Raw genomic sequence first — 13135 nt, forward strand, 5'->3', positions numbered from 1 at the left:
AGCGGCTCAGCAATGGCTTCCGCCAGCTCTCTCAGCACCCGCGGATGCACCCCATCAGGTCCCATGGATTTATGGACCTTAATGTTTCCTAGGCACTCACGGACCACCTCTTCCCTGACTAAAGGGAAATCTCTCATTCCCCAGACTCTCTCATCAACCTCCAGGGTCCGGGATTCCTGAGGGAGAGCCCTTTCACTAAAGACAGAAGCAAAGAAGACATTCAGTATTTCTGCCTTCTCAGCATCCCCTGTTACCAGAGCGCCCCCCTCACCTAGTATGGGGCCCACATTCTCCCTAGCCTTCCTTTTGCTGTTAACGTATTTAAAAAAGCCTTTTTTATTATTCTTTATCTCCTTAGCTAGATTCAACTCCAGGTGGGCTTTGGCCTTCCTGGTTGCATCTCTGCAGTCCCTGACTACATTCTTGTATTGTTCCCAAGTGGTCAGACCCTTCTTCCACATATCATGTACTTTCTTCTTTCCGCGGAGCTGGCACATGAGCTCCTTACTCATCCACGCAGGTCTCCTTGCACCTTTTCCCGATTTCTTAGTCACAGGGACGCACCGATCCTGAGCTTGGAAGAAGAGCCATTTAAACACTAACCAGCTCTCACAGTCCCCCTTGCTTTCTAGCACCCTGGCCCACGGGATAGCCCCAAGTAGGTCCCGAAGGAGATCAAAGTTGTCTCTCCTAAAGTTCAGGGTAGCAATCCTACTTTTTGCTTTGCTTCCTCCACTCAGGATCTCGAACTCCACCATCTCACGGTCACTACATCCCAAGCTGCCCCCAACTTTTACTTCCTTAACAAGTCCTTCCTTATTGGTGAGAATCAGGTCCAGCAATGCCCCACCCCGCGTCGGTTCCTCTACCACCTGCATCAGGAAGTTATCTTCAATGCACTGCAAGAATTGTCTGGACCGCGCATGCCTGGACATGTTGGTCGTCCAGCAAATATCTGGATAATTGAAATCCCCCATAAGCACCAGTGCCTGGGAGCGTGCCGCTACTTCCACTTGCTTATGGAAGGCCTCATTGACCTCCTCCTCCTGATCAGGAGGCCAGTAGTACACACCCACAACAGTGTCCCCTTTGCCAGCCTGGCCCTTGATTCTCACCCACAAGCTCTCGACTTCTACATTACTCTCGCCCAGGTGGAGTTCAATACCTTCTAGCTGCTCTGTCACATAAAGAGCAACTCCACCACCCCGCCTTGCCAGCCGATCTTTCCTAAAAAGCACATAGCCCTCCATGACAACATTCCAGTCATGCGTGCTGTCCCACCACGTCTCTGTGATCGCAATGAGATCATGGCCACTTGACCGCACACAGAGCTCCAATTCTTCCTGTTTATTCCCCATGCTTCGCGCATTGGTATACAGGCACTTGAGAGAGGCAGCATCTCCCCACCCCTCTCCATGCCTTTTAACTCCATTGTCTGCACCCAGCGAGCTCTGCTTTGAGTCTTGAACTGCCGCCTCAGACCCAGCGGCCCTGGGTCTGAGAAGCTAGAAATCTTGGTAGAGCTGCTGGCCTGAGCTCCTGTTTGGACCATGGGGACACAGTTTAATGGCTTCCACAACTGCACTGTAGCACAAGGGGGATACCGAGTCTTTAGGATGGATGGGCGAGGAGATAAAGAAGGGTGACTGCCCTCTATGAGAGTGCACTGAGCTCTGCCTGGGGATGGAAGAGCAGACAGGTCAGAGCTAATGGAAATGGCAAACAGAGGAGACCATCAGTGTCTTTTCCTGTCTTCCTGATCAGGGAGAGTCAATGGAAGGTGCCCTCTGCAGACAGATTGGAATCTGATGTTGTCTGTCCCTTGTCCCATTTGGTGGCCTTTGTCACTCCATTATCTGCGGCAGGGACAGCACAGCAGGGCATGTGGCATCCAGCAGATCCCTGGAGAGCACAGATGGCAGCTTCTTGACCAAGCCATGGAGGAACCAAAGAGGAGAGGTGCTCTGCTGGATCTCATACTCTCCGGCATGGAAGGACTTGTGGGAACTGTGAAGGTCAAAGGGGCATCAGGCCATGTGCAAGATGCAAATGTATCTCTTTTTATTTATTTATTTATTTTGAGGCTGTAAGCTTAATAGTTGATCATAAATGTCAATAAAACTGAAACTAATAATTGAAGACAAAGATGGAAATCAATGAAAATGTGTTAACCCTTCTCAACATGAGAAATTCTCATGAGTCTTGTTCCATTTTAAGTTGTATATATGAATCTTTGAGGTGATTTGATGCCTTTTTTTTTCTTTCTTTCTTTTTTTTCTTTTACTGAAACTACAATGTTTTCCAGAACTGTGTTCGCTGGACACAAATGTCTTCAGGTTCAGAGACACAGACAGCGGTGCCAGTGCCAATGCCCTGTGACTATAGCCCGGTGCACAGCACTACTCTTCCCTGCTGCCTATTTGATGTGTCTCATCCTCCAAGTGTTTTCAGCTCTCCTAAAGAAATGGCCATGGTTAAGGGCATGTTTTCAGCAGGCCATTTGGGCACACACTACTCCCACTGCCCTCCAGATTTCTCCATCCCTTGCTCTTTGTTCAGTCCCAATTATCTGTCTGATTTCTGACTTTCAGGGGGATTACTGGAATTTGTTCCATCTCCCCAAATTCTGAGAATCGGAGAGAATGTGTTAACCCGTCTCAATGTGTGAAATACTCACAAGTCCTGATCAGTTTTAAGTTGATAACTCTCAACTACCTGGCTGATCTATCCCAGGAAGATTACTGGAATTTGCTCCATCTCCCAGAGTCTGATGGCCTCTGTTGTCAACTACTTCACTGTGAATCAATCTATCCTATCCTATCTCAGTCTAAATCATTTCTTTTAAAAGTATTCGATATGAAAGACAAACTTCAATAGATGCCGCTTGAACATGGCATGCAGTTGATCACTGTGTTTTACTGTTCATTCAATTGCATCACCTTTCCTTCCATTTGCTGGCCAGATAAAAAACAGAAATCTTTCCTTTTCCATCTGTAGCTGGTTCTCTGAGGAAAGCCAGTGGGAGTTGGTGCAAAGCAGTTTTAACACTGAGGAGATGAATGCAGAGGAGAAGAGTGATGTGAAGAAAAGTGATGCAAGTCCCATAGGTCCATTGTGAGCAGAAATTGGGTGGGGAGGTTGAGAAGGACCTTTGTCAACACAGTAACAGTACAGAACTCATTGGGACATCCTGGATTGGTATCAGTTGCACAGTGCTGCTTTAATACCAGATATAAATAAAGAGAAAATAAATTTATAATGGATTCTATCTCTTTAATCTCTCTCCAGATATCCCTCCTTTTTGCTGAACAAGTTCTGACAAGAAGATAACAAGATGGCATAAGGCACAGGAGATTCTTTAGGTTATAATGGGCCCCAGGGTGCATTTGATGCTGAGTTCATCAGCCTCCAGTGCAGAGAGAAGTTTGCACAAAGTGCTCAACAAGACAAAGTCAGAAGTAACAGTGAAGTTTCTTGGAGTATTAATGGGCCCACTGAGGAACATTAACAAGCAAGCTTCCCAAGGGACTTGTTAGAGAAGATAACTGGAAGCCATGACTAAAAGCAGGCAAAGGCACTGGCATGCTAAGAAACCTCTCCTTTGCCTTGTGAAGCAAACAGGACAAGCCCTGATTACAAGACCAGTGGTAGAAAGATCCTGTATCTCATGTTGGCTCAGGGCATTTCCTGGGGCAATGGGTTGGAGGTCTGTATGATGTTAAATGAAAGACATGGGGACAGAAGATCCCAGGCTCTACATGTGGTGCAAGGACGCTGTGAGGTTCATGTCCCATATGAGACCTATGTTTCATTGCAGGATGTGAGCAGGGATGTGAGAAGGGCCCAGTCTGAACAAGCAGTCAATCCCTGTGAAACTCTGAACTTTATATCTCTCAGTTCCAGTGCCCTCCTTTGCACATTCTCCCAGAGTTTGAAGTCCTTTATGTTCTGTGGTGCCCAGAACATAGTGAGGCAGTAGCAATGCAGAGCAGAGGGATGATCCTTTCCCTCACCCAGCTGGCAATAAGTTGCTTCATTCTCTCCAGGGGACCGTTGTCTTTCCTGGCTGCCTTGGCACACTGCTGACTCACATTCAGTGTGATGCTGACCAGCACCCCAATCCTTTCCAGTCAGACTCCTCTCCAGTGTCCCATATCCAGTCGGTGTATATGTCCAGCGTTGCCCCTACCCAGGTGCACAATCAGGCACTTGTTCTTGTTATGCGTTATGCACTTGGTGCTTAGTACCAACTGGTACCCACTTCTCTGACTTGTCCACATCTCTCTGCAAGTCCTCTCCACCCTCAGTGGAGGCAACAGCACCTCCTCATCTGGTCTCATCAGCAAACTTGCTCAGAACGTCTTCTAGTCCTGCATTCAAGTCATCTGCATAAACATGAAAGGAAAGTGGCCCGCAAATGGACCCCTGGGGACCCCGACAGTGACCATCTACCATCCTGTTGGAACCCACTGACTATAATCCTTTGGGACTGACCTACTGGCCAACTGCTCACCCACCACATTGTGTTTCTGTCTAGCCATATGCAGAACATTCTGTCCAGAAGGTTGTTGTGAGAAACAGTGTCAAAATCTCCACTGAAATCCTCAAGGATTACATCAACTGGCTTCCCTTGGTCAACTAAACGGATAACTGTGTCACAGAATGAGCTTAAATTAAACAGGACCTTTGCCTCACAAACTTGTGTTGGCTGCAACCAATGACAGAATTGTCCTTCAGCTGTTTTTCCATAACTCCCACCATCATTTTCTCCATAATTTTCCTAGGCTCTGGACTGACAGGTCCATAATTGCCCATGTCATCTTTCTTGCTCTTCCTTACAACGAGACAACATTTGCCAGCTTCCTGTCAGCTGGTATGACCCTAGACTTCTTTAGATGCAATTGAAATGAGAGCCCAGAGCACACTAAGGTGTCATCATTGAAAGAAAGTAGATGTGCCATAGCGTTGCAATGCCTTGAACTCCAGAGTATGCCACAAATGGAGCAGAGGGGAAGATTTGCCTCTTCTGTAGTGACCTCATTCATTTGGTAAGCAGAATAACACTACCTGATACACGGGGACTGTGTCTCCACTCTTCTCTTCTCAGCTCACAGGGCAGCGGTCTGGCAGGGCGTTGCTCTCATGTCAGTGCAGGTAAACTCACTTTAACCCTTTTTCCTCTGTAAATGCTTCCTCTGTTTCTATGCTCAGATACACTTCCACATTCCCTCAAGTGCACTTCCATATATCATTAACAATTACACTTTCTTATACCATCAAAACAGTTTGTCAAACAGTACAGTTCTTCAGTTCACATAAACTCCCTTAATACAGTCTGTATTCTTCAGTTATAAACACCTTGCCACAGAACCAGCACTGATTGAACCACCTCCCTCACACACTTCCTCACAAGCAGTACATAGTACTACATAAATGGGTTGACACTCATTGGTGGTGGAATGTACACCTCTCCTCAGGACAATCTTACTAATCTACAGAATACAAACTCCCGTCTTCTTACATACAAGCAGAAAGTACATATGAGTGGACAGACAACACAGTCTTTCACTTTGTCCGTGTCTGGCCATTTCCCTCACAGGAGGAAGGAAACATGGATCGGGACTCGGCACTCACCCTGCAGCTGTTCTGTGTCTCACTCACACCACACTCACTCTGACATTTAGATCAAAAACCATGGGTTATTCATACTACACAATGCTGACAACGTTTTCTAGCTGGAATCTTAATAACACTCATACTCTGGTTGACCAGTTGCAAACGTTAATGCTTTTCCCGGAGTTGGCTTGACACACGGTACCAAACACTTAAAGCAGATGATAATATTGAACATACAACCTATAAGCCCTGTGATTAACCTTGGAGAACCCAGGCTACCATTTGACAGGCTATCCACTATATCCCATACCCGTAGGAGAGACCAACCTAGGTCCCTCCTATTGTCACCCACCTGGGAGAGAGTACTTGTTCTTGTTTCCATTCATATGACATACAGTTCCCTTTCATAGGAACTCACCCAAGGAGTCTTCCTACCCCAGCTGGCAACCAAAGCCATGAGCTCACCTCCCTGGGAGCAGCACGTATGGCTGTAAACTGTGTAGGATGTCTCCTCAAGACATATGGGCTCCACTTACCATACACATACCTGGTCCACCTATGGGTGGTCCTTGTCTGTCCCTGCAGTGATCAGGTGAGGAAGGGAGTCCTTCAGAGAAATCTCAGGGTGCGCCAAAAGTGTCTCCCTCTCAGCTGGTCCTGCAGCGAACAGAGCTGGTCCCACCTGGGCCGCCAAATTGACTACAGGAATTGAACTCTATAACCTCTATAACTGATACAGTCTCCCATGACATACTTATACCAAAGTTGAGGAAGTATGGGATAGATGAGCGGACAGTGAAGTGGGTTGAGAATTGGCTGACTGGCAGAGTGCAGAGGGTTGTTGTTGGCGGTGCAGTGTCTGGCTGCAGGGCTGTAACTAGCAGCGTCCCCCAGGGGTCTGTGCTGGGTCCAGTCTTGTTCAACATCTTCATCAATGACCACCCTCAGCAAGTTTGCTGATGACACGAAGTTGGGAGGATTGGCTGACACACCTGAACGCTGTGCTGCCATTCAGCGAGACCTGGACAGGCTGGAGAGCTGGGCAGTAAGAAACCAGATGAGGTTTAACAAAAGCAAGTGTAGAGTCTTGCACCTGGGTAGAAATAATTGCATGCACCAGTACAGAGTGGGGGAAGAGATGCTGGAGAGGAGCTCTGCTGAGAGGGACCTGGGCGTCCTGGTGGACGACAGATTGACCATGAGCCAGCAGTGTGCCCTTGTAGCCAAAAAAGCCAATGGCATACTGGGGTGCATTAAAAAGAGCGTGTCCAGCAGGGCGAAGGAGGTGATCCTCCCCCTCTACTCTGCCCTGGTGAGGCCTCATCTGGAATATTGTGTCCAGTTCTGGGCTCCCCAGTACAAAAAAGACAGGGATCTCTTAGAAAGAGTCCAGCGGAGGGCCACTAAGATGGTGAAGGGCCTGGAGCATCTCCCCTATGAGGAGAGACTTAGGGAACTGGGTCTGTTTAGCCTTGAGAAAAGAAGGCTGAGAGGGGACCTGATCCAGGTCTATAAATACCTGAGGTGTGGGAGCCATAGTGGTGAGTCTGGTCTCTTTTCAGTAGTGCGTGGGGATAGGATTAGGGGTAATGGGATGAAAGTACAGCATAGGAAGTTCTGCACAAATGTGCGGAAGAACTTCTTTACAGTGAGGGTGACGGAGCACTGGAACAGGCTGCCAGGGAGGTGGTGGAGTCTCCTTCTCTGGAGCTATTCAAGACCCATCGGGACGCCTTCCTGTGTGACATGGTGTAGGGAGCCTGCTTTGGCAGAGGGATTGGACTCGATGATCTCTAGAGGTCCCTTCCAACCCCTACAATTCTGTGATTCTGTGATTCTGTGATTCTTGTGTGTTGGTGTTTGCATTAGTGCAAAACCACAGAAGTAAACATCCTAATTGGAAAGCATCACTGGACATAGCCTGACTGGATAGCTCATCTATGGTATCAGTGTGCAGAAGTTGGCACACAAACATTAGACTGATCGTGGGTCTTGGAGGTGACGTAGCAGCACGGACAAACCATGGGCATGGCTTTGCTGAAGGCCCTGTGCTGCACTTGCAGCTGCATGTGAATTCACCAGACAGCCGGTGCTATCCCCTCTCTGGCCCTCGGCTGATGCCCAGGAAGGAGGTGTCTATCTCAGGGACTTCCCACACAGTTTACAAGCACTGGCACACATCAGGAGCAGCCCAGGCACCTTGGGCATCACCCAGTGTCTGTGTGTGAGCAGCTGCCTCCCCGCTGAAGGACCAAGGACTCAGAGCAGGAGCTCACATGCAGGCAACTCCTTCTGCACTTCTGAGCTGAACCAGAGGAGTCCCAGCTCCTGTGGGTGTGTAGGGAGCTGAATCCCATTTCAGCTCCAGAATTTCTGTCAACGGATGAGACTCCTGCACTGCCTCAGCTGGATCACTGCCCTGCACAGGGAAAGTCCAAACCTCCCCGTCCTCGTCTGGGTGCCCTTTATGCTTCATCAAACTAACTCTGAAAGTACTCGTTATATATCTCCAATCAGTCACTGACCACTGGACATGTTGTGGTTAATTGAGAGAATTTCAAAGCACAGTCATGATGCTGTTGTCTTTCAGGAGCTGTTGGCCATGAGGACCCAGGGACATGTCAGGGGAGATGAGTGGGAAGGATAAAAATGACATCATCTGATGCTTGCTTGTCCTGGCACCTGGGACACAGGGAGCTCATAAAAGTGTGCAGAGATGTAGAGAGACAGCTGTGCCCAGGAGCAGCTCTTGTGCACAGCACAGCCTGAAGTTAGCAGAAGGAGAGGAGAGAAATTGGAGAGAGCTTACAGGATGTGTATGGTGTGAGTGGGCTGTGAGATCGATGCAGGAACATTGCTCACAGAGCATGACATGGTAAGTCTCTCTGTGGACCGTGAGCTGCTTTTCATAGAGCGCTAACAATCTGGGACACCCCATAGCAGATCCGGCTGCAGGTACTGCATGTTTCTTTACTGTGTTAAAAGCCTTCTGCTCCAGCTCTGGGCTTCCCTGCTGCAGAGTCAGAGCACAGCCCTGAGTGCTGCATGTCCCAGCACGGCTGCAGGCTGTGCAGCCGGGGCTGCAGGTGGGTGCCCAGGGCTGTCCTGCAGAGCAGGGTCCCTGCTGTGCCCCAGGGGCTGTGTGCCGGGTATGGGACTCTGCCGCCTGCCAGGCTCAGCTCTCAGCCTGCCCGGGGAGCTGCCCAGGGCGCTGCGGGGAGACGTGTGGGGGGAAGGAGCCTCCCAGCAGGGCTTGTGCTGCTGCTGCTTGGGGCAGGGGGATCACAGCTCCACTGCACAACTGAATGTTGGTAAGGGTACTTTGCAAGAGGAGAGCCAAGGCAGGGGGTTTCCATTTCCTGTTCTGAGGCAAAGAGGTTTGGAGTCAGAAATCTAAAAGGGGCAATAAGAGTTATGAGAATTTTTCGTCAACCAATTGCTTGTTTTGTGAACACTCACACATGATGTGCTTTCAGTCGCCCCTTTCTCAAAGGATGGAATTATCATCATTTTCTGTAGGCGTGAATAATTCACTTATCCTACAAACAGGCAGCATTTTATAACTGAAACTGAATGCCACAGAAGCTGGGGTAGGGGGCTCTAAGAGCACTTGGGGTAAAGATATGAGACTTGAAACAGATGAAAATATCCAGGGAGAAGGGATAAGAAAATAAGAGGAAGGTTAGAGCTCCATATGCTGCTTCTGCTTAAGGAATGTTGAAATACTTGAAATTAAATGCAAGTAATGGTGCTAAATGTACACTGTTGTAAGAGAATAAAAACATTTCATAGTATAGCAGGAGGAGTGTCTCTGAGAATGGTCTGGACTTGTCATTATCTTCTGCACTCTGAGCAGGACTCCAAGCCCAACAACAGCAGATGCCCAACAGCAGCTCCATCAGTGAGTTCCTCCTGCTGCAGTTGGCAGACACGCGGCAGCTGCAGCTCCTGCACTTCTGGCTCTTCCTGGGCATCTACCTGGCTGCCCTCCTGGGCAACGGCCTCATCAGCACAGCCGTAGCCTGCGACCGCCGCCTGCACACCCCCATGTACTTCTTCCTCCTCAACCTGGCCCTCCTTGACCTGGGCTGCATCTCCACCACTCTCCCCAAAGCCATGGCCAACGCCCTCTGGGACACCAGGGTCATCTCCTACACAGGATGTGCTGCACAGCTCTTCTTCTTTCTCTTCTTCATCTCAGCAGAGTTGTCCCTTCTCACCATCATGTCCTATGACCGCTACGTTGCCATCTGCAAGCCCCTGCACTACAGGACCTTGATGGACAGCAGAGCTTGTGCCACCATGGCAGCAGCTGCCTGGGGCACTGGGGTTCTCTATTCCCTGCTGCACACTGCCAGTACGTTTTCACTGCCTCTCTGCCAAGGCAATGTTGTCAACCAGTTTTTCTGTGAAATCCCCCAGATCCTCAAGCTCTCCTGCTCAGAATCAAATCTCAGGGAAGTTGTGTTTATCTTTTTTGGTGTGAGTTTAGGCTTTGGTTGCTTTGTTTTCATAGTTGTGTCCTATGTGCAGATCTTCATGGCTGTGCTGAGGATGCCCTCTGAGCAGGGACGGCACAAAGCCTTCTCCACATGCCTCCCTCACCTGGCCGTGGTTTCCCTGTTTCTCAGCACTGTCATTTTTGCCTACCTGAAGCCCCCCTCCATCTCCTCCCCACTCCTGGATCTGTCAATGGCACTTCTGTACTCAGTGGTTCCTCCAACACTGAACCCTATTATCTACAGCATGAGGAACAGGGAGATCCAGCACGCTCTCAGAAAGATGTTGCAATAAGCAATATTCCAGCTTCTATAAAATGCACAACTTCCTCATAGGATTCCCAGTGATGGTTCTTTATTTTTTATGCATCTTTGATTGTTTGATTATGTGAGATATAGCAACGTGCAAATATATATATATATATTATTGAACTTATAAATAAAAATGTATTACACTTCTTTCCTACCTAATTTCCATTTTGTCACTTTAGGAGCTCATGTAAACATGTATCCAGATTCCCCGAATGCGTTAAAGTATACCTAAAAAGGTTTCAAAATAGACTTTTACGTAGCTTTTCTTTTTTCCTACTTTGTCTGGATTTGGGGAGGTACAGCCACAGACAGCAGCTCAACATGCTCTTTTCATTTCTGATCTCTTTACACCACCACAGTGCTCTCAAGTCCTCTCATTTGTGCAGTCCTGAAGGTCTTGTGTGTCTCACGACAGTCCTGTTGCCTCTACAGCAGCACTCCAGGGCTGCAGTCAGTAGCCAGCAATATGAACAGGTCTGTCAGAGCTGGTCTCCTTGCTGGCACTGCCGTAACAAGAGGGCTCCTTTAGAGCAGGACCAGAGAACTGGAGGGAGGCCTCTTCCAAAGCTGGTGTAAGGAATATACCTCAGGAGCTGCTCCCTGAGAAAACCTTGAGATCTTCAGGTGCTCTTCACTGTGTGACCAGATCAGAATGAATAGTCCCAAGGAGATCCGTAAGCACCTCGGGGCAGTGCTGTGGTTTAAGGTTTATGGGTTGAGACAAAGAGAAAAAGAAAAGGATAATAATTATGACAAATGTATTTATACATATATAATATATTTAGTGTATTTTCACACATATACAACATATTCAGTTGCAAACATATATGAACTAATCCCTGTGCACATCTGTTTGCAAGTCCAGGACTAGTTGCAGGGGTTTTAACAGCCACAGGGTTCACTGTAGGAGCTGAAGTGGCTGTTGGGCTGTTGCAGGAGTTGAAGTGACCTCAGAGTTCATTGCCAGAGCTGGAACCACCACAGGAACTGTGACTATGTTGGAGCAGCCACTGGGCTCATTGGAGGGGTTGGAGCCACCGCAGGGCTGAACCTCCTGGCACAGTGCACCTCCCTTGGGAGGAATTTGTACCATTTTCTTATTACCATACTTGGAACAGCTACAGGACCCGTAGCACGAGTAACTGCAGAGCTCATTATGAGGGATGGAGTGACAGTGGGATCTGTCCCAGAGCTTGGAGCAACTGCAGGATGTGTAGCAAAACCTTGGAGCTGCTGCAGGGTCTGTGCCAGGAGTTGCAGAGGTTGCAGCATTGTCAGCAGATCCAGCTCTCTGGATCTGGCACACTGCAGTCGGGATTACCAGAGCCAGAGCAGACCTGCCCCCAATATTCTACCAGTTTTTCAGGATCCTGCAGTTGCTCAGAGATGAAGTTCCAAAGCCCTGGAGGTGCCCACCACTCCAGGCAGCTGCCCAGACTGTCCCACACCCTCTGCCATGCAGAGCCTTCTCACCTTGGGGCAGATCTCTCAGTGATATTCCTGAATAATTGTTTAACCTCAATCATAGATTCATAGAATCACCAAGGTTGGAAAAGGCCTGAAAGATCATCCATTCCAACCGTTCACCTATTACCTATAGCTCCCACTAAACCATGTCCCTCAACACAATATCCAGTACACCCCCGGACTCACAGAGGCGACAATGTAAATTGTGTAATTCCTAATCATATGGACAATGTTACTTCCAAAACCCAAAGATGACCGCAGAGCTGAATGTGCACAAAACTTCACTTTGTCAGCTGCCAATTTTATCGTGGTACAAACTGAGGTCAAATGGCATAGCAAAATAAATACCCTAATCCAGCATCCAAGCACCAAGTTAGGAGCTGTGCAGTGAAGCTTCATGAGAAGACTCAACAAGCTCCACACATAGGGAGCACATCCACACATATCAGCACCATGGCCTGCACTTCTCCAGCTCCCACAAAGCCCTATCTGCTCAGGACAGATGTGCCGTTATCTCAACCCTTGGAGTCTCACATCAGGCACCAAAATGACTGTGGTTGTTGAACCCAACATGTGGCTCAGCAGCACACAGTGCTTTGTGCACTGCCCCATTCCCAGTGGGATGGGGATGAGAACTGGGAAAAAAAGTACAACTTCTGGGTTGTAACTAAGCAGTTTACTAAGAGAGATAAAAGAAGAGGAGTAATAGTTATCACTATATATCCGTTGATATGGAATTGTATGTAACAACTGATGCATAAGCACTTGCTCAGCACCACCAGACTGATGCTCAGCTGGGCCCTGAGCAGTGAGGAGACTGAGATGAACTCCCACCCCTTTCAATACAATTTCTGCTTGCTGTCAGGTGATACAGAACATCCCTTTGGCCACTTTCAGTCAGCTGTCCTCACTCTGTTCCCTCCCAGCTCCATGTGCCCTCTACTGACCATGGCCTTGGCTCTGTACAACACTGCTTAGCAGCAGCTGTAAATATCAGAGTGTTATCAATGGTTTTCTCCAAGAACCAAAAAACTGCACCACAGCAGACAGTCTGAAGAAAACAATTCAATCTGAGCTGTAACTCAGATTCCTGCCTGTCCCCTCTTCTTGTTCTTCCTGATCAGGAAGCAAGGAACAGAATCTGCTGCTCTCCTTTCTGAGCCCTTTCTATCAGTTCTCAGCGGGCTCCTCTGCCATCCCCAGGCAGAGCTCAGTGCCCTCTCATGCATGGCAGCAGCCTT

At 48.5% G+C, this 13135-nt stretch overlaps 1 protein-coding gene across 1 annotated transcript; it reads left to right on the top strand.

Moving 5' to 3' along the window:
• Positions 1-9495: 9495 nt before the first annotated feature.
• Positions 9496-10410, top strand: LOC146755832 (olfactory receptor 14J1-like). The gene has a single exon (XM_085525256.1). It carries the CDS (start codon positions 9496-9498, stop codon positions 10408-10410), a length of 915 nt encoding a protein of 304 aa, XP_085381382.1.
• The last annotated feature ends 2725 nt before the right edge of the window (positions 10411-13135 follow it).

The sequence above is a fragment of the Coturnix japonica genome, chromosome 30, assembly GCF_054131305.1.
Source record: "Coturnix japonica strain WE chromosome 30, WE-NBRP24, whole genome shotgun sequence".
Taxonomy (NCBI): domain Eukaryota; kingdom Metazoa; phylum Chordata; class Aves; order Galliformes; family Phasianidae; genus Coturnix; species Coturnix japonica.